The 18,712-nt window shown below is 41.9% G+C and overlaps 1 protein-coding gene across 5 annotated transcripts in view; it reads right to left on the bottom strand.

The window, feature by feature from the left end:
• Positions 1 to 18,712, bottom strand: part of srrm3 (serine/arginine repetitive matrix 3) — a 130,333-nt gene that overhangs the window by 12,738 nt on the left and 98,883 nt on the right. For all 5 annotated transcript variants that reach the window (XM_084941659.1, XM_084941660.1, XM_084941661.1 and 2 more), the window contains 4 exons: positions 6,652 to 6,687; positions 6,406 to 6,456; positions 5,702 to 5,809; positions 4,806 to 4,968 (listed from right to left, as the gene is read on the bottom strand). In XM_084941659.1, coding sequence (XP_084797785.1) covers positions 4,806 to 4,968; positions 5,702 to 5,809; positions 6,406 to 6,456; positions 6,652 to 6,687 — 358 coding nt within the window. The remainder of the gene's footprint in view (positions 1 to 4,805; positions 4,969 to 5,701; positions 5,810 to 6,405; positions 6,457 to 6,651; positions 6,688 to 18,712) is intronic.

Raw genomic sequence — 18,712 nt, 5'->3', positions numbered from 1 at the left:
GGCAGTTAGGTAAAAATCTGTTTTGCAGTTAAACTTGTAATAAATAATTATTCTATTAGCAAATAAATAAATACAGATAAACTGCTTATTTGTATTGTGTCTTCTTCCTGTTGTAGCTGGTTGCAGCAGATGGCCCGCCCCTCCCTGAGTCTGGTTCTGATGAAGGTTTCTTCCTGTTAAAACAGAGTTTTTCCTTCCCATTGTCGCCAAGTGCTTGCTCATAGTCGGTCATGCTCTGTATTATTGTAGGATCTTTACCTTACAATATAAAACACCTTGAGGTGACCGTTTCTGTGATTTGGTACTATATAAATAAAATATCTGGAATTGAGCTAAAATTAAATAGAGTTGATTTGAATTTCCATTCCCACAAACAGTTAGGAAATGCTCATCTTGAAGATTTAAATAAAAAAATAGCCACTGTTGTAGTGGGTGTTTTTCTCCAGTGGCAACAAGGAGCAGTAAAGAGCAAATAAAATTAAAATTTACCTTGAATTAGAATGATTTTCAAACTGCATGCTGTGTTTTTCCAGAGAGAAGGCTTTGGACAGATGGACTGACTGGTTAGTTTGGCCCAACAGCAGCTTAACAGCACACAGCTGTTACTCTGAGCTTTCCTCTGGGACATCTGAGGGGCTCCCTCCCACACAGTGAATAAGACTGCTTCAAACAGAGCTACAGGATGGCTACAGGAACACAAACTGAGATGATAGATAGTAAAACCAGAGCTGCTATGCAGAACATTTGCTTAGTCACACAACTGCTGCAGTAAAATCAGACTTCAGTTAGATCCAGGATCTGTCACTCATAACCATCCTCCCGTGCAATGTTCCACTTTGATAATTTTTAAATATTTGAGCTTTTGGTGGAGATTAAAAAGAGTGGTAGTTTATGTGCCACAAAGATGCTGCTTTAGAAAATGTGAGACAATTACACGCTCCTCTTATACTATTTCCCAACAGAATGGCTCAAATGTACATGACCAAACAGAGCTTGCTTGGCATTGTCCAGATTAAGTATAAACAAAAAAGGCAGGAACAGAAGAGATACTGCCTCTTAGGGGCCTCATGCACATCGACATGGTGAAGTAAAGCAACAGAGAGGAGCATCTCCTTAACCCCTGGTGGTTTGCCAGGAGCTGTTAGACGCCTGGAGGAGAAGAGGATCTATCACTGAGCAGAGCATGTGCTTGAGAAGAAAGACAATTGTATTGACAAAAAGAAACTGTAACACATACCCAGTTAACCTACTTGGTCCAGTTCCAAAGCATTTGAGTGCTTTTTATATAAACGAGACAGAAAGATTTGGGCATTTATTCATTTATTCACCACTTAAATTGATAAGGAAAACAAAGTAATGAATGAAATAAGCAGAGAGAGAAAGAGAGAAAGAGATCAGATGAGACCCCGTAGAGAGACATGCAAGCTGAAGTAGGAAATAGAAGGTGTCAGTTCTCAGGAGTGAGTGTTTGCAGCCCATTTAAACTCATATTTATCAGTGCTTGCTGATTTCACAGGTGATCCCCTTTGTCTAAGTGGTGTGTTTTATTTAATTTTAGTGTAATCACTCATCGAACCACAGCTCTAATGACCCATTTACAGTATGGAGGAGCAGGGATGCTTCCATAATAGCAGTAAGCAATTTAAAGCTCATCAAAGGGTTTGTCTTTGTCTGTCAGGTAATCAGGGGCTCATAAACATGGTAATGTTCGAAAATACCAAAACAAACAACGAGCAGCTTCAGCCTGAACAGACAGGGAAGACTACATTTATGATTTATACCATGTTATCCTCTGTCAGTCTACTGTGAGCTTGCAGTGGAGTTTTTCATTTGAAGAACAGAGTAATTAACCCATCATTCCTTAAAGGACTGTGACATGACGAGTGACATGTTTTTATGCAAATCCGATTTCAAAAATACCGAGTAGCTGTCTAAATTTTTTGATAAAAACAGAATGCAATGATTTTCAAATCTCATAAACCCATATTTTATTAACAGCAGAAAACACAGAAGCTATATCAAATGTTTAAACTAAGACATTTGACTCATTAGCCTCTTCTGAATTTGATGGCAGCAACACATATCAAATGTTCACCAGGCTGCAAAAACACAGCATCTATAAATTGTAAAAGAATTTCAGAATAAGGCCCATCAACATATAGTTTAGAAGATCTCATCATCTACAGTACATAGTACCACCAAAAGAATCAGAGAATCGGAAGAAATGTCTGTGCACAGTGGACAAGGCCAAAAATCAATACTGAATGCCTATGATCTTTGAACCCTTAGGCAGCACTGTACTAAAAACAGGTATGATTCTATCCTTGTAATCACCTCATGGGTTCAGGAACATTTCCGGAAATCGCTTTCTGTGAACACAGGGTGAAGCTCCAATGAAGAAAAAAACATTCTTTTTGGAAAACATGGGCATTGCATCTGGGCTAAAGAGGAGAAGGAGCATCCAACTTGTTGTTAGCTCTTGCTTAGAAGTCTGCATCTCTGATGGTATGGGGGTGCATTAGTGCCTATGGAAGTGAGCTTGCACATTGTGAAAAGCACAATCAGTTTTATAATTTACATACAGGGTTTAGAGAACTCACATATCAAAGTGATGCTAAACCACATGATGTATCTAATTTATTACAACAGTATGACTTTATAGTAGAAGAGTTGGGGTGATGAACTGGCCTTCCTGTAGTCCAGACCTTTCACTAACTGAACACACAAGGCACATAATGAAAATAACGGTAAGAAAAAGAAGACCCAGAACTGTTGAGCAGCTGTAATCCTATAACAGACAAGAATGGGACAACATTGCTCTCCCAAAAGTCCAGCAGCTGGTCTCCTCAAGCATGGCCCTGTTCCCAGTTTTTTGGGATACGTTGCTGTCATCAAATTCAAAGTAACTTTTTTTTATGTTCTCAGTTTATACATTTGGTACATTTTTTGTTATCTATTGTGAATAAAACATGTATTTATGACATTTGCAAATAATCACCCTCTGTTATTTACATTTACACAGAATCTTAAGTTTTTTGGAACTGGGGTTATAACTCACTTTTAATGCAGTGCAGGATTTAGACATGTATGAAAGATTTAAAGAACCTTGAGCCAAAACAAACTTGCGGTGTCATATTTACATGAAACACAAGTTAAAGATACCGTTATTTATCGCTTGTGTTTGACTGTTATTAGCATCCACAATCAAAAATGTAAATATAAAGTCAAATGTAGCATCCCTGCAGCTGGCGAGCCTAAAGAAAAAACATGACACTGTGATTGGCCAGTTGATTTCTTTTCATTTCTGGCATATGTGATGTCTCCCAGTCTAAATAAAGGAAAGCCTCCCTCACACTGTTCATGAAAATGTAGTGCTGCCACCCACATGTAAATAAAAAGCAGTTATCGACAGCTTTTTAAAATTCAAAAGATATTGACGTGACATACATTTTCTACTCTTGTATTCCTGTGTTTAGTTGTTCATTTAAATCATGCAAAAGGGTGTCAACTTTGAAAGTGTTACTAATCACTCGTCTGTTTATTACCTCATCATTGAATCCTGTGCTTTAATACAGTCACTGTATCAAAGAAAGATGTAAAAGTCAATTTTAAATATTATCAAAATCGTCTTTAACTGTTTAGATCACCAGTCAGATCTGATTAATTTAAAAAAAAAATGCAATAGTCACCCCAAAATAAGTAATAATAAAATCATAAATACCCAAAGCTTTTAAATCAAAAGTCTTTGAGTGCTCATTTTTGAGAGCAAACTTTCTGATTTGTAATTACTTGGGCACTGATTTTTAATTACGTTAAAGATATCCTCACTTTAGCTTCACTGACTTTTATGTCTAAAAAAATGTTTAATAAATAAGTCATAAGGTAATTTTTCTTACCTTTTTAATTATGACACAGCAAATCCATGTTTGCATTTCTCTTTATTTCTTCTTCCTTCTTTCCTTTTTTTTTTTAAATCTTCCATATGTGCCAGGATACTCAGCTACCACTTAAAAGTTTGCTATAACTCATTCTGGCCTGCTTGGATTCAGACTTTCCAGTAAGTAATTGGATTATTCTGTTTGAGGAGAATTTGCAGATTGCTATCACTTTATAGCACTGTCAGAAATCAGATTGCGGCTCTTTCAATGCTGATTAATTAAGTCTTTATCTGGCGTAAAACTTATCACACCTGAGTTGATATTTCTTCGCAGGTTTGGGCCTTGTGACGGAGAGAAAATCACACAACTCCACAACATATCGTTTTCTGCTCCTTTGTTTGGAGACTTTATGCACCAATGTGGCTCGGATCCCCATCCGAGGTGTGGTATGCTAATGCTGTGTGACTCAGAGAGTATATACTTGAACGGAAACACTTAAACTTTTCTTCTCTTTGCTCCCTCCCTGTATTACTGGCAAATAACAAGAACAAAAGCAAAAAACAAACAAACAAAAGAAAAGGAAAGAAAAGAATTTTTTAAAAAAGAAACACAAGATGACAGGAGTCAAAGAGAGCCAGAAACAAAGCAGCAGGAGCGGCGAGTTTTGCGAAAAGGTTTGTCTTTGACATGTTGAAAATAATACCATTAATAATAATAATTATAATAATAATAACTGAGCTATGACCTAGGAAAAACTAATAAAAGAACACAAACCTCTCAGTGTCTTAGATGAGAATTCATGTGAACCAACACAAGAGAGCAAGTTAAAACTCATTTGCAGGGGGCTGCGACAAATACCACCGGAGGGAGGCCGGGTGGGAGGGGGTGGTGTGTGTGTGAGGAAACAAAATAGAGGAGATTACATACATCGTTCCCTTTCTCGCCATCGGTGTGGTTGAGTCTGCCGGCCTTGCCGTTGCGGCTTCGCTGGGTGTGGTCCCCGTTGTGCCAAGTGGTGGGACTCTCGGGGGCCGGGGACTGCGGGGTGTCAGACATCTTTTGACCGTCTGTCTTGTGTTTGGAGTTTAATCTGGAACAGCAGGGCACACCACTTTACTCTAACTTGGGTGCAATCCAGTAGAAACAAGCTAGTACATTCTATTTCTCTGATCATTCTTGTTTATCTCATTTGCTGCTTCAGGAATATTGAATTTTGTTTGCTATTCCAATTCACTTTGCATTTTGCTTATTTTTACACACAAAAAGAGGCTTCGCACAAATAACGTTTATATAGAACTCTGCATAATGTTTCCCTACAGTTTTGCTTAGACAGGTAGAGAGTAAAACCTTTTTTCTGACTTGCTGATCTGTTAATGCACATTATGAGTCATGTGATCCCTCAAGAGTGACTCTTAATTATTCAAGAGCAATTATAAGTAATGCAAAAGGCTGAACTATAATACATAACTACAGAATAAAAAGATAAATGCCCCATGAACTGAATAAACAATGAATGCTTTCTCATCTAACTGAACATGAGGGCAGAGTGAGATATCGCAACCGTTTAGCAGGGCTAGTTTAAGAAATGCAGGCGAGCCCCATTTGTATCCCAATCTATCGGGGTCAAGAGTAAATGATGGGAAGACTTACTGTCACCAGAGCAACTGCTTGACAGTCAGGAGAGGTATTTCAGTGGGACTATACTGTCTGTGTGCGAGCGTGTGTGTGTGTGTGTGTGTGTGTGTGTGTGTGTGTGTGTGTGTGTGTGTGTGTGCGTGCATGTGTGTGTGTGTGTGTGTGTGTGTGCAATGGGGGAGGGTTACCTGGTGGGTGATCTGGAGGCACTCCTGATGGAAGACAAGGAGGGACTTCGAGAGCTGCAGCAGCTGCCTTGACGCTGTGAACTCCTACTGGGTGTTTCATCAGGGGACCTGACAGAGGACAGCCAGTGGACGAACATACCACGCACACACATGTACACACATCCATAAAGCCACGTGTATGCATGCATACATCATGGGGACACACAGGCCACAGCGAGCTCAGTAGTCAATCTCATGATATGTAAAACAGGCGATGCACTGCAAAATACTTTCAATATATATATGTTCTAATAGAGGTTGCAGGATATATATATATATATATATATGTGTGTGTGTGTGTGTGTGTGTGTGTGTGTAGCAAGAGAGAGAGAGCAGGGTACAGCCCAGAAATTGTGCTGAACTCACACGCTTTGCTTAGAAGATGCTCTCAATTCTTTTACACTTGTTCACATTCTGTGTGAGTCTAAGCCTGAGATAATGGCTGTAAAGTGCCAATATAAATTCATGAGTAGGCTCAATGTGACTCCTACCTATTGTTGAGGAGTTAAGACTGTTGTTCACTGTTTGTTTTACTGGGAACTGAGGAAATGTGCATTAAATGTTACTGGTAATGAATGAAACTTGGCTACTCTCTTATAAGACATGCAGACTATCTGCTCTACATTTACATGGATTAAAGAATTTACAGGTAGCGATTCTCTCACCTCTTTTTCTGTTTGTTCTTGTCTTTATGTTTGTTCTTTGTGCTTCCCGACCTGAAAAAAAAAAACCCAACAACAATGAATCTGCATTCACAGAGAGTAGAGAATTCCACGCATCATTTGCCAAAATGGTCTATTCTACTGTCATTTGAAAAAGTAGTCAAACTGAGACACAAATTGAACGCAAGCACACAGGTTACATATATGGACGTTCACATACTGAAGGACATTATTATCTGCCGTACAAACCTGTGTCTTCTCTTTTTCCTGGAGCCAGATGCAGATCTACAAAAACAAAGCCATTGTAATGTCAGCGCGAGGTTAGCAACTTCACGAAATATTGACATGAATAATTCATATGCAGAACACAGTATCTTTTTTTAAAACACATTTTACATATTTATATATTTTTTACATATACATTTTGTGAGACTGTGTACCACATTTTCATTTTTTGAGAGCAATCCAGGCCTTCTTTTTCTTCTTCCTTCTAATTTTTTAAAGTATTCTTGAGCAATAATTCTCCAGGCTTGCTGAAGGGCTCTCAAAGTTTTTCTTCTTTTTTTGTGTTTATTTGTTAAGCCATTTAACACAAACCTATGAATTATTCAAGTATAAAAAAGTGCTGTACAACTAAAAGAATAAAACAATAAAAGCAATAAAAAAAACAATACAAAAGAGAACAATGGAAAATTGAAAAACAAATATCAAGACTCGGTATGGTTTAAATGCCGAGGAATAAAAATACATTCTCAAAAGAGTTTAGATGTTCAGTGTTGGTGAGGTGGTGATATGAAGGGGAACACTGTTCCAAAATATAGGTGTAGCTACAGCAAAGGCCCGATATTTTGCTTGTCAGTATAATGGGAAACATCTGGTCAGCTGTTCTCGGTGATTTGTTAAAAGATCAGAAGGTAAGGAGGTGTTAACCCATTTAATGAAAGTTTAAGTTTCCATTTAATGAAACTTAAAAGCAAGCAGTCTGTGAAGGTTCTCAGTCATCCAGGTCATCGTAGTCAAAGGAGCTTGCAAAGAAAAGCGTCTGGACTTCTTTAAGTTACTTGAAGACGTTTCACCTCTCATCCGAGAAGCTTCTTCAGTTCTAGGTCAAATGGTGGGGAGTCCCAGATTTAAACCTAGTGGGAGTATCCCCCCACAGAGGGACAAAAGGACCCCCTGATGATAAAAGCAAGCAATAACATTTTGAAATGTATTTGTGCGCTTGGGGGCAGCGTCTCATGGGAGTCGAGCTGCAGAATTTTGGAAGTTGCAGAACAGACAACAAATACCTGGTCAAATAAAGACTGTTGTTACAATCTAGCCTGGATGACACCTTTACAATGGAAACTGGATCTAAAAACAGCATTTATTTTTTTTTTATCAAATGTGAAGCTGCTCTCAAAAATGACCCAGAGGTTTTTACAAAGGCTGTTTTTGAAGGACCAAGATCAAGTACTACTGCTTGTTTTTTTTTTTTTTTGCTTATTAAGGTTCAAGAAGTTTGATGTTATCTATTTATATTAATATTTTTATGTCAGTAAGACACTAAAGTAAAGCATTTCAAAAAGACTGCAGTATTTCTTTTTGAGAGGGACATGGATTTGTGAATTATCACCATGCATAATGGTGACATGAAACTCCTTATTTTTGATCTTTTGATCTTAATAGGAACATATAAAGGGAAAAGAGTACTGGACCAAGAATGGTTCCGTGGGGGACGGCTGCATGTGAGGGAATCAGATGATGAGAACAAGCCACAGAAAAATTTGCCCATGTGGCTCTCCAGCCTAGAGAATATGATGCCATGATCCACTGTATCAAATGTAGCATTTATTGTAGATCTAAAAGTATTAAAATGGCAGAATCCCCTGAAGCTGCAATTAATAAAAGATCATTAAGCACCTTTAAAATTGCTGATCCCGTGCTATAATGTGCATTGAAACCAAACTATTACAGTGACACCATTTGTTTTCAGGGAGGCCTGAAGGTGATGAAAAACAACTTTTCCCAGAGTCTTTACAACAATGTCAGGGTCTAAAAATACCAGAACGACTGATGGAGCCAAGGCCATTGATAGCAATGTTACATCCCCGGACACAGCCCCACTAATGGCTGCCATAACTAGCTCGCAGAAAAACGTAGTCGCTAAAATTTCTAAGCTGGAAGCAAAAGTTGAGACCAAGTGCCAAGCTCTCAATGAACTGATCGATTCGCTTCGCAGCAATGTTTCTGACCAAACAGATGAAGTGCGGACTGAACTTTGTGCTAAGATTGATGCTCCAGCTACTACCTGCACTGACCACCATAGCCGGCTAACTAGCCTGAAAGAAGCTGCAGTATTCGGATCGGGTTGTGGACTTGGAGAAGCAAGTTCATGATCTGAAAGAAATTGTATCAGCTCTTTCGGACAAGACCGAAGACCTTGAGGGGAGACAGCGCAGTTGCAACATTCGAATACTTGGCGTGAGGGAGCGCTTTGAGATCCGGACGCGCCCTGTCAATTCTGTGGCCCAGCTACTAAAGGAGGTGTTGGGCCTGAATACTGCTCCGACACTGGATCGAGTACATCGCAGCCTACAGACCGTCGCTGCAAGAGACCAGAGACCCAGGCCACTTATTTTCTTTTTTTTTTTTTTTTTTTTTTTTTTTTTTTTTGTGTCCCGTTTGGATCTTTAGCCATCAGAATTGTTGTCTTAAGGCCCAGAAAGATGCCAAGCGGATTTATTTTACCAAGTGGATCATCATGGCCTTGCCATATTGGTCCATTTGATTGACCTTTATTATAATTATGAATTTATTTTATTTTTGGTTGCTACAAACGGGACAGACATGACTGGGGGATAGGACAGGGAGAAAGAATGAAAGAAAGAGAGGGAGAGAAAGAAAACCAAAGGGGAGAAGAGACGGTGAGAAAGAAAGAAAAACAAACAAAACACCTGGATCACCTGTATGGAGAAAAAAAAAAACAGAAGAGAAAGCAAACAAAAAAAAGAGCAACATAATAAAAACAGCAACATCACAATAAACTAGCTAGCAGTAGATAACAGTAGATACTAAATATTAAACGATATTGTGCAGCACGCAAGATAGACAGCGCACAATGTGCTTTGAGGCAGCAGCCAAGAAAGGTGTAGTCCGCGTCTGTGAACACCCGTGTGTACACCTGTGTGCATACCTGTGTGGATCAGCATGCTTGTATTCCAAAGGTTTCTCCATGTAACGATCTGCTAGGGAGTGTGGGGAGCCATAGCCCCGTCCACCATGGTATGAAGCAGGTATGGAGGAGATCCAGGCCCCAGATATCCAGAGGCCCCAGAGTACAAGGACCCGAGGAGGACCACCAAAAGGGGGGGAACTGTGCCACCCTCCTGGGAAGAGCTGAGTAGAGCCCCAAACGAGAGGTCACCCAGCAGCTACGGAGCAGAGGCCAGAGGGGGTTGCAGTGGCGTGCCCAGGGCTCTGCCGGCAGCCAGCTGTGCCAGAGAGGACCGAGCTTCAGGCCCAGAGGCCAGAGGCCTGAGGGCATCCCACCCCCCGGAAGGGGCCCAGCCGGGCCACAGGCGCCAGGCCCTGCCAATCGGCCACCAGGAGTGAGCCGGTACATACATGAGCGCCCAGCCCCAGACGACAAGGACCACCAACACACCAACGTCTGAGGGCATCAGCCACCGGCAGGGAGTGTGGTGAGGGGAGATAGGCCTCCGTACTTTGGAGGGCCTGAGATGTACCCAGAGAGGTTGAGTCTAAGACCCAACCTGACATATAGACACAGACGAACAGGCGCACGCGGACACAAACGTGCATTCCCACCCCCATATGCACAACCAAATACTCGGCACTCACCCAACGTGTAGACAGACACAAATAGACACTGCACAGACAGTCGCACTCCCCAAACATACTCTATATCCCAGGTCCAGGTACCCCCGCCCTCAGAGGGGCAAGCCGCACCTAGACCCAGGAGATGTAACCCTTCTCTCTGGGGTGGAGGCAAGCGGACCACCTCCTTATCTGCAGTGGCAGGGAGGCCCTGCATCCCAGACCCCAATCTGACGGCCAGCACCTCCTCCCAGCCCCCCAGCCCTGACGGCTAACAGAACCGGGGTGAGTGAAGACCTCAAACCTCCCTACGCCCACTCATATGTAGTGCTGCTGTGTGCTGTTCTAAAGTGCATTTAAAACTCAGGAGAGCATGGTACTTGCTTCCTCTCAGAGAGCAGCACGGCTCCTCCCGAAAACCCTTAGTGTCTATATGCATTTAAAATTGAGAGTAGGGCACCAGCGCCAGAGGTGGGTTGGAATACACCGACCATCCTCTGGATGCTGTAAAACGTGCCCACCCCCAAGGCCCTATATGTATGTGTTATGTGAGAGTGTGAGTAATGTGGATGTCTAGGTTGCAGAATAAAATTGAGGCACAGGCGGCCAGAAGGGGACAGAGGGGGAGTGCCTCCCCTGCACCCTGGTGACATACCTGCACCCCAAGCCCTGCGTGTGTGGGTGGGTGTGGTAGAGCGGGAATAGGGAGGCAGCTGAGGATGGGGAGGGAAGAAAGGGAGGGGCAAGCGGCCCCTCCCTGGGGCCAGCTCCCCCGCTGACCCCAGTAGGCACCCCCACACTCTGGAACCCACCAGGGCAAGGGGGCCCAGGCGCATCCGGACCGGGGCCCGCAGCAGCAGCACCGCCCAGCCCCACAGAGTCCGGGGCAGCCCACCTGACTCCACCCCAGAGAAAACTGCACCCACCCCATCATCCAATCATCTCCCAAACTACACAAGACAATAGACACCCAGGTTGAGTTCATTCTCCACCTCTCCTATATCTCTCCCCCCACCTGCAGAGTGAGCTCCTGTAGTGAGGAGACCACCTGCAAAGATATAACAACCTCCCCACCAGTTAGAGAGCCCACTAGTTGGGCCGATGCACCAGAAGTCCCCTGCACTGGGGCTGAGACCCCCTGCACCCACCCGCCCACTGCTCCGGCGACACAACAGCCAGGACCCAAGCCCCCAAGGCCCGGCCTGCACCCCAGACCGGGGGGCGGAGCACCCCCAGACCCCCAAGCCTCCACGCCCGTCCCGGACCCACCCAGGGGCAGCCAGGCTACCAGGCCAGTAACCAACGTCCGCCAGCACAGACCCTCCCCCATCTCCGCTGTACGCAGCCACAAGGAAAACACCATCTAAGAGCCCCCAGAGCTCCTAACCAGGTCATGGCCACATCCCCCAGGTTAGGCCCTCCAGGGAAACATCCCTAGGGACTCCCCAGACGCCCTAAGGCCGTCCCTACCCCCATATCCACCACAATAGCGAAGGCAGGACCAAACCATGACCCCCCCACCCCCACTAGGTGATGAAGCCGATCAAAGGAGCCCAAAGGGATTGATCAAATGTGATGGCAGAGGTTGTATCAAGACTAATGTGATCTATTAGATGGTTTTTATATTGGTTAGAATTAAGATTATTTTTATTTTTCCAGTTAATGAGGACCATTTTCTTGGCAATGCATAGGGCTGTAAAAACAACGTGGGCTGTGTTTATTTCTGCAGTGACCTCACCCAAGTTGCCCAGCAAGCATACTAAAGGGGAGGCTGGAATGTTACATTTCAGACACTTTGATAAGTCTTCACATATCTCACGCCAAAATTTCTGAACTGGTGGACAGAACCAAAGAGCGTGGATGTAATTGTCCGGTGTATTTGCTGTGCAGTGTGAGCAGTTGTTGGAAGGCGTATAGCCCATCTTGAACATCCTATGACCAGTATAGTGCACTCTGTGTAATATTTTGTATTGTATTAATTGCAAACTGGGATTTCTGATCCATTGAAAGGTTTTTAAGGATATCTGAGACCAAAGGTTTGGGTCTAAGTTGATTGATAAATCTGCTTCCCATTTTGCATTAGGAAGGGATATTGATTTATCTATTTTAGAAAGTGTTCTATATATTTTAGACAATAATTTGGGGGGTTTTAGACTAAAAAATTGTACCACACTTGGTGGTGTTTGTAATTCAGCTTCACTGGGATTAAATTTCTTTTTTACTATGGATTTAATTATTTGTTGATATTCCAAAAATCGTTTCTTGTTGATCCCATATTGTGTAACTACTCTGTCAAAAGAAATAAAGTCTGTTCCTTCCAATATATGTTCCAAGTATTTAATTCCTTTGCAACTCCAATCTGGAAAGTTTATCATATTATCGTTTTGTAATATGTCCGAATTGTTCCAGATAGGTGTACGTTTGCATGGGATTAATGAAGACTCTATCATTTTTAGAAACTCCCACCATGCTGTCAGAGAAGAGCTAATATTGATGCTTTTAAAGCATTCATGTCGTTTGATGTTTGAGCTGATAAATGGTAGGTCTGAAATTTCTAGGTTATTACATAGTGCCTGTTCTACATCTATCCAAGGTTTATCTAAGAGGGTGTGTTTAAACCATCTAGAGATGAACTGAAGCCTGTTGGCTAAAAAATAGTGATTAAAGTTAGGCAGATCTAATCCTCCTTTATCCTTGGTCTTTTGTAGTGTTTTTAAGCTGATACGTGGGGGTTTATCTTTCCAAAGGAATTTAGAAATATACGAGTCTAGAGATCTGAACCAATCTTGTGATGGCTTATTTGGGATTATTGAAAATAAATAGTTTATTTTTGGCAAGACCATCATTTTTATAGCGGCGACCCTTCCCATGAGTGATATGGGTAAAGATTTCCATCTAGCCAGGTCGCCTTCTACTGTCTTTAAAAGTGGGATGTGGTTTAATTTAGTTAATTCTGAAAGTTTAGGAGAGACACTAATACCTAAATATTTTATATTTCCACATTGCAGTGGGGAAGGAGAAGAATTATGGAAGGAGCAATTAATTGGAAGAACTGTTGATTTTGACCAGTTAATTGAATAATCTGAGACACTTGAGAAAGAATTTATCAATGCAATTACCCCAGAGATATTGGTTTGTGAGTTTTGGAGAAAAAGTAACACATCATCCGCATAAAGGCTGATTTGAGGCCACTTATTGTCAAATTTCACTACTTTCAAAAAAAGGAGGAGGTGCTTTGCAGGCCCGCGTTAAACAGTCCCCAGTCCTATAATGGAGACAAAATCCTTATTTTCCCAGACCTGCCATCTGCAGTCGCAAAGAGAAGGGGGGCCTTTAAAGAAGCTAAAGATCTACTGCACAGATGTCGGGGTGTGAGATTCGGGATGCTGTACCCAGCGAAGCTGAGGATTTCTTCTCCTCTTGGAGAGGAAATATTCACCAATCTAACGGCTGCTAAAGACTACGTCAAGAATTGCATCTTGGCTGTGTGTGGGAATCAAGACACAGGCTGAGTAGACTGTGCTACCTCAATTGCTCTCTGACTCTCTATTGTTCACTGACTCTGACTTCACTTTAGATAGAGGTTTGTACTTTTGCTTCTTTCATAATTTAATAGGTCTTCATATACTTGTTTATCACTGAGCAAAGTAAACGACCAAGAGAAGTCAATCTGCCAGATGTCTAAAAATTATGTTATAGTTGGCGTTCCCTGTTAAGGGCAACATCTGTTTTAGGGAGTGAAGAGACATGTTGGATATAAGCTCTTTTGGGGGGGAAGGTGTAGCTTGTTCCTGGTTTGTGGGAGTTAAGTTTATAGTTACTCTGGGTTTTTACTTTTTCTTGTTGGCTGCAGTTTTATGTGTATACTTACTCCAAATTATTATTCGGCTTGCTTGTCATGACTGTCTTGAAAGTATGAATATGGCTATATAACCAAAAGTGCTGCAACTACACCTGATTCTGATTTATTACATGGAATGTGAAAGGTCTGAATAATTTTAAAAAACGTAAAAGGATATTCACTCATCTGTCGACTTTCAAACCAGACATTGTCTTTCTACAGGAGACACATCTGTGCTCCACGCAAAGCAATAGGTTGACACAAAGTTGGGTCTCCCAGGTCTACCATTCTGCATTTAACTCTAAATCGCGGTGGGTTGCCATTTTTGTTAGAAAACATTTTCCTTTCATCACTTCAAATGGTCGCTTTCTGATAGTTACTGGCAGGCTCCACAACACTCCAGTTATTTTGGTGAATACTTATGCACCAACTTGGGACAATCCACAATTTTTTATAAGACTGGTTGGCCTGCTGCCAGATTTAAATACGCATCACCTGATTATGGGTGGGGATTTGAATCTGGTATTCGATCCCAACCTTGACAGGTCTAAGCCACATCAGTCTACTGGGACCTCCAGATCAGTGTCCGTTCTGAATACATTTCTTCAAAAGGATTGATTATTTTCTTTTGGATAATTTCCTTATCCCAAGGGTCACCATGTGTAAATAACATGCAATTGTAATTTCACATCATGCACCAGTACAGGTTGATATCTCATTTTCAAATGTGTGCACAAGGCAGCGTTTCTGGAAATTTGACTCAGCATTAACCAGAAAAGGATGGGAAATGGACTTAAACCTCCAGATCTCAGACGACCTATGGGACCTTAGTGTTAGCAGGATCCATAAATCCTCAATCTGTATATGGCATTGTTTAATACAGTTTAAAATCCTGTATTAATGCTGCTTTCAAGCTATTTTATCAGGATCTCTATACTTCCCCCACTGATTATTCAGAGGCAGACTTGGACTCCCTCTTGGGAAACATAGATATTACCTCTGCGGAAATATTGCAGGCAGTTAATTCTTTGCAAAATGGCAAGGCACCTGGCCCAGATGGCTTCTCATGTGATTTCTATAAACACTTTGCCGGCAAGTTAGTCTCTTTACTGTCTGAGGTTTTTTTCAGAAATTCAGGCAACAAGCACGTTGCCACAAACTCTGTCCCAAGCCACAATCTCTGTAATACTCAAAAAAGACAAGGATCCTCAAAAATGTAGATCCTATCGCCCCATTAGTCTACTGAATGTGGATTATAAGATCCTAACAAAGGTTCTTGCACTTCGTATTGAGAAGGTAGCACCTTCTATTATACATGATGACCAAACAGGCTTTATAGTGAACCGCCAGTCACATTTCAATGTCAGACGTCTGTTAAATATCCTATATTGTGACCATTGATCACCCTGAGATAATAGCCTCACTAGATGCCGAGAAGGCTTTTGACTGTGTGGATTGGCAATATCTGCTCTCTGTTTTGAAAAAAATTGGTTTTGGTTCTAATTTTATTTCATGGATCAGGACTTTGTACTCGGCGCCCCTGTCTTCAATCCGCACCAATAACACTATTTTGGAATACTTTTCCCCTACATAGAGGTAGCCGCCAGGGATGCCCCTTAAGCCCCCTCCTAGGGGAAACACTATTCATAAGTGCTCTTTGTATGCAGATGATCTCCTTCTGTATATTACAGATCCGGAGGCATCAATTCCTTCAGCTCTGGACCTCATTGGATCCTTTGGCCGCCTGTCTGGTTACAGATTGAACCTGGCTAAAAGCACTATTAACAGTCTGGCAAAGGAGGCTGACTACTCAGCCTTGCAGTTTAGACTGGAACACTCCCCATTCACCTATTTGGGTATTCAGATCACTAACACTTAGTCAGTATTACCCATCTCTGGGGGGGTCAACACAATTAAAATGGTAGTCTTGCCTCGATTCATGTATCTCTTCCAGATGATACCCCTTTTCCTTCCTAAAACCTTTTTCACCCAGTTAGATGGACTCATATCATCTTTTATTTGGGACAAAAAAGTTCCAAGAATCTGTAAATCCCCGTTACAGTGTTCTAAGTCGGAAGAAGGCCTGGCCCTACCAAACTTTATGTATTATTATTGGGCTGCCAATATCGTGAAATTATCCACCTGGATGCGGGCATTTAGGAAGGCAGAGGGCCACTTTGGTCCACTATGGAGCTAGATGGTAATCTCACTATATTGTTAAGATGTATGTGTCCTACTGCGCAAGTGTCCAGTGGGGGGTTGGCATGGCTATGCGCAGGCGGGAAAGGGGGAGTAAAAGTTTGGAGGGTCCATTTTTTCTGTGGTTGTACGAAAGAAGGCGACCATTAAAGCTGGAGTTACTATGCCAGTTGTGTGATTATTGGACTAACATTGATAGCAGATGATGGCTGCTGCTGGGAATTACAAAGTGCCACCATTGTTCGATGAGAAGACATCGTATGAAAGTTGGAAAAATGAACAAACAAACAAACAAGACTTGGACAAAAAAAAAAAAGCAGGCTCTAGCGATTACTTTGTCGCTATCGGGAAGAGCGAGGGAAAGCGCGCTGGAAATCGCAGCCCATGACCTCAACACGGATACGGGGATGGATGTTCTTCTTACCAAACTGGACTCGGTGTTTTTAAAAGAAGAAAAAGATCGACAGTATGAAGTTTACACGGAATTTGATCGGCTCAACAGACCAAGTGACATGTCGATGGTGGATTACATTATCGCATTTGAACGACGGTACAACAAGATACATAAGTTCAAAATGGAATTACCAGATGCAGTGTTAGCATTTAAGCTGCTAGACACCGCAGGGCTAAATACTAAAGACAAACAGCTAGCACTTACTGCTTGTTCCACCGTCACCAAAAATGGCTCACAGATTATGTAAGTGAGTTACCTCAGAAAGAGTTGCAAAAAATAAAAGATGAAAAGAGCACAAGACCGTTCTGCTTTGGTGATGGAAAAATTGTTCAATCCACAAGGAAAGTAACAATTCCAGCAAAAACAGGACAAACTAGATGCAAGATAGAAACAGAAGTTGTTCCAGCAGATATACCGATGCTTTTAAGCAAGACTTCATTAAAGAGAGCAAGTGCAGTCTTGGACATTGCTCAAGACAAAGCAACAATGTTTGATCAACCTGTAAAACTTGAACTGACATCTTCTGGACACTATTGTGTAAACTTGAGAAATGAGAGCAACCTTAATAAAAGCCAGCTAGAGAAAAGTGAGAAGATGACACCTAGTGATGAAGATGAAATTCTCATTGTGACAGAAAACATGACAACAAAGGAGAAAAAAAAAGACAGTCCTTCTTAAACTACACAAACAATTTGGACATACATCAGTTGACAGACTGCAAAAACTCCTGTCTTGCTCAGGCAATAGTGATGATGAAAGCATTACAATCCTGAAGAATATTACAAAAAACTGTGAAACATGCATCCGATACAGTAAACCAAAACATAAGCCTGCAGTGGGTTTACCCATGGCTTCAACATACAATGAAACTGTTGCAGTGAACCTGCATGAGCTTGAGCCAGGACTGTGGTATCTACATGCCATTGACCATTTCACAAGATTCAGTGCAGGAAGTATCATCACCACAAAAAAGACCCAGGGAGATAGTGAAGCACTTTATCCACTGCTGGATAAGCATTCACGGTCCACTGCGCAGACTATTCAGTGACAATGGCGGTGAATTTAATAATGAAGAAATAAGAGACATGGTGGAGAAATTTAACATTGAGGTTAAAACCACTGCAGGGTACAGTCCGTGGAGCAATGGCTTGCTTGAAAGGCACAATCAAATCCTTACTGAAATGTTACTGAAGGTAAAGAGAGACAATGAGTGTGACTGGAAAACTGCTCTGGACTGGGCTTTGATGGCAAAGAACTGTATGCACAATGTACATGGCTACAGTCCCTACCAACTTGTCTTTGGACAAAATCCAAATCTGCCTTCAGTCCTTACTGACAGACCCCCAGCTTTGGAAACTGAAGTGAGTACATGGATTGCCCAGCACACTGCAACGTTACATGCCATGAGACGAGCTTTTACAGTGGCTGAATGCTCTGAGAGGATACGAAGAGCCCTTCGCAAACAGCTGCGACCCATTGATGACAAATATGAAATGGGGGACAAAGTCTATTATAAAAGGACAGACTGTCATGAGAGGAAAGGTCCAGGTGTGGTCATTGGCCAAGATTGTGTAGTAATATTTGTCAGGCATGGAGGAACCTATGTCAGAGTACACCAGTCTAGGCTCAGAAAAGTGGATGAACCACAAGTGAACATGGAAGAAACCGAAGAGGAAAATCCGATTAAAACAGATGAAAATATTTTAAAGACCCCAGCAGCAGTACTTGGTTAGGAACACGATTTTGAAAACGAAAATGGGGAGATGGCACCAACAAACAGTGAACCACTTAGCAGTGCAGAAAATGAACCGCTCGGTACTGCAGAAAACAGCGAGTCCTGTGATCCAATGCGACCTGGAGAAAGAGATCCCACACTGTCTCACTCAACCACAGATATAGAAAGATCAAAACTTAAAGTTGGACAAATAATTAAATACACAGACAAAGAAACAGGTCAAACATGTGCTGGAAAAATAATCACTCGAGCAGGAAAAGCC

The sequence above is a fragment of the Perissodus microlepis genome, chromosome 10 (assembly GCF_051167445.1).
Source record: "Perissodus microlepis isolate ML-2025 ecotype Zambia chromosome 10, ASM5116744v1, whole genome shotgun sequence".
In the NCBI taxonomy this organism is placed as follows: domain Eukaryota; kingdom Metazoa; phylum Chordata; class Actinopteri; order Cichliformes; family Cichlidae; genus Perissodus; species Perissodus microlepis.
The sequence above is the reverse complement of the archived record's forward strand: the minus strand, read 5'-3'. Positions and strand labels throughout refer to the sequence as shown.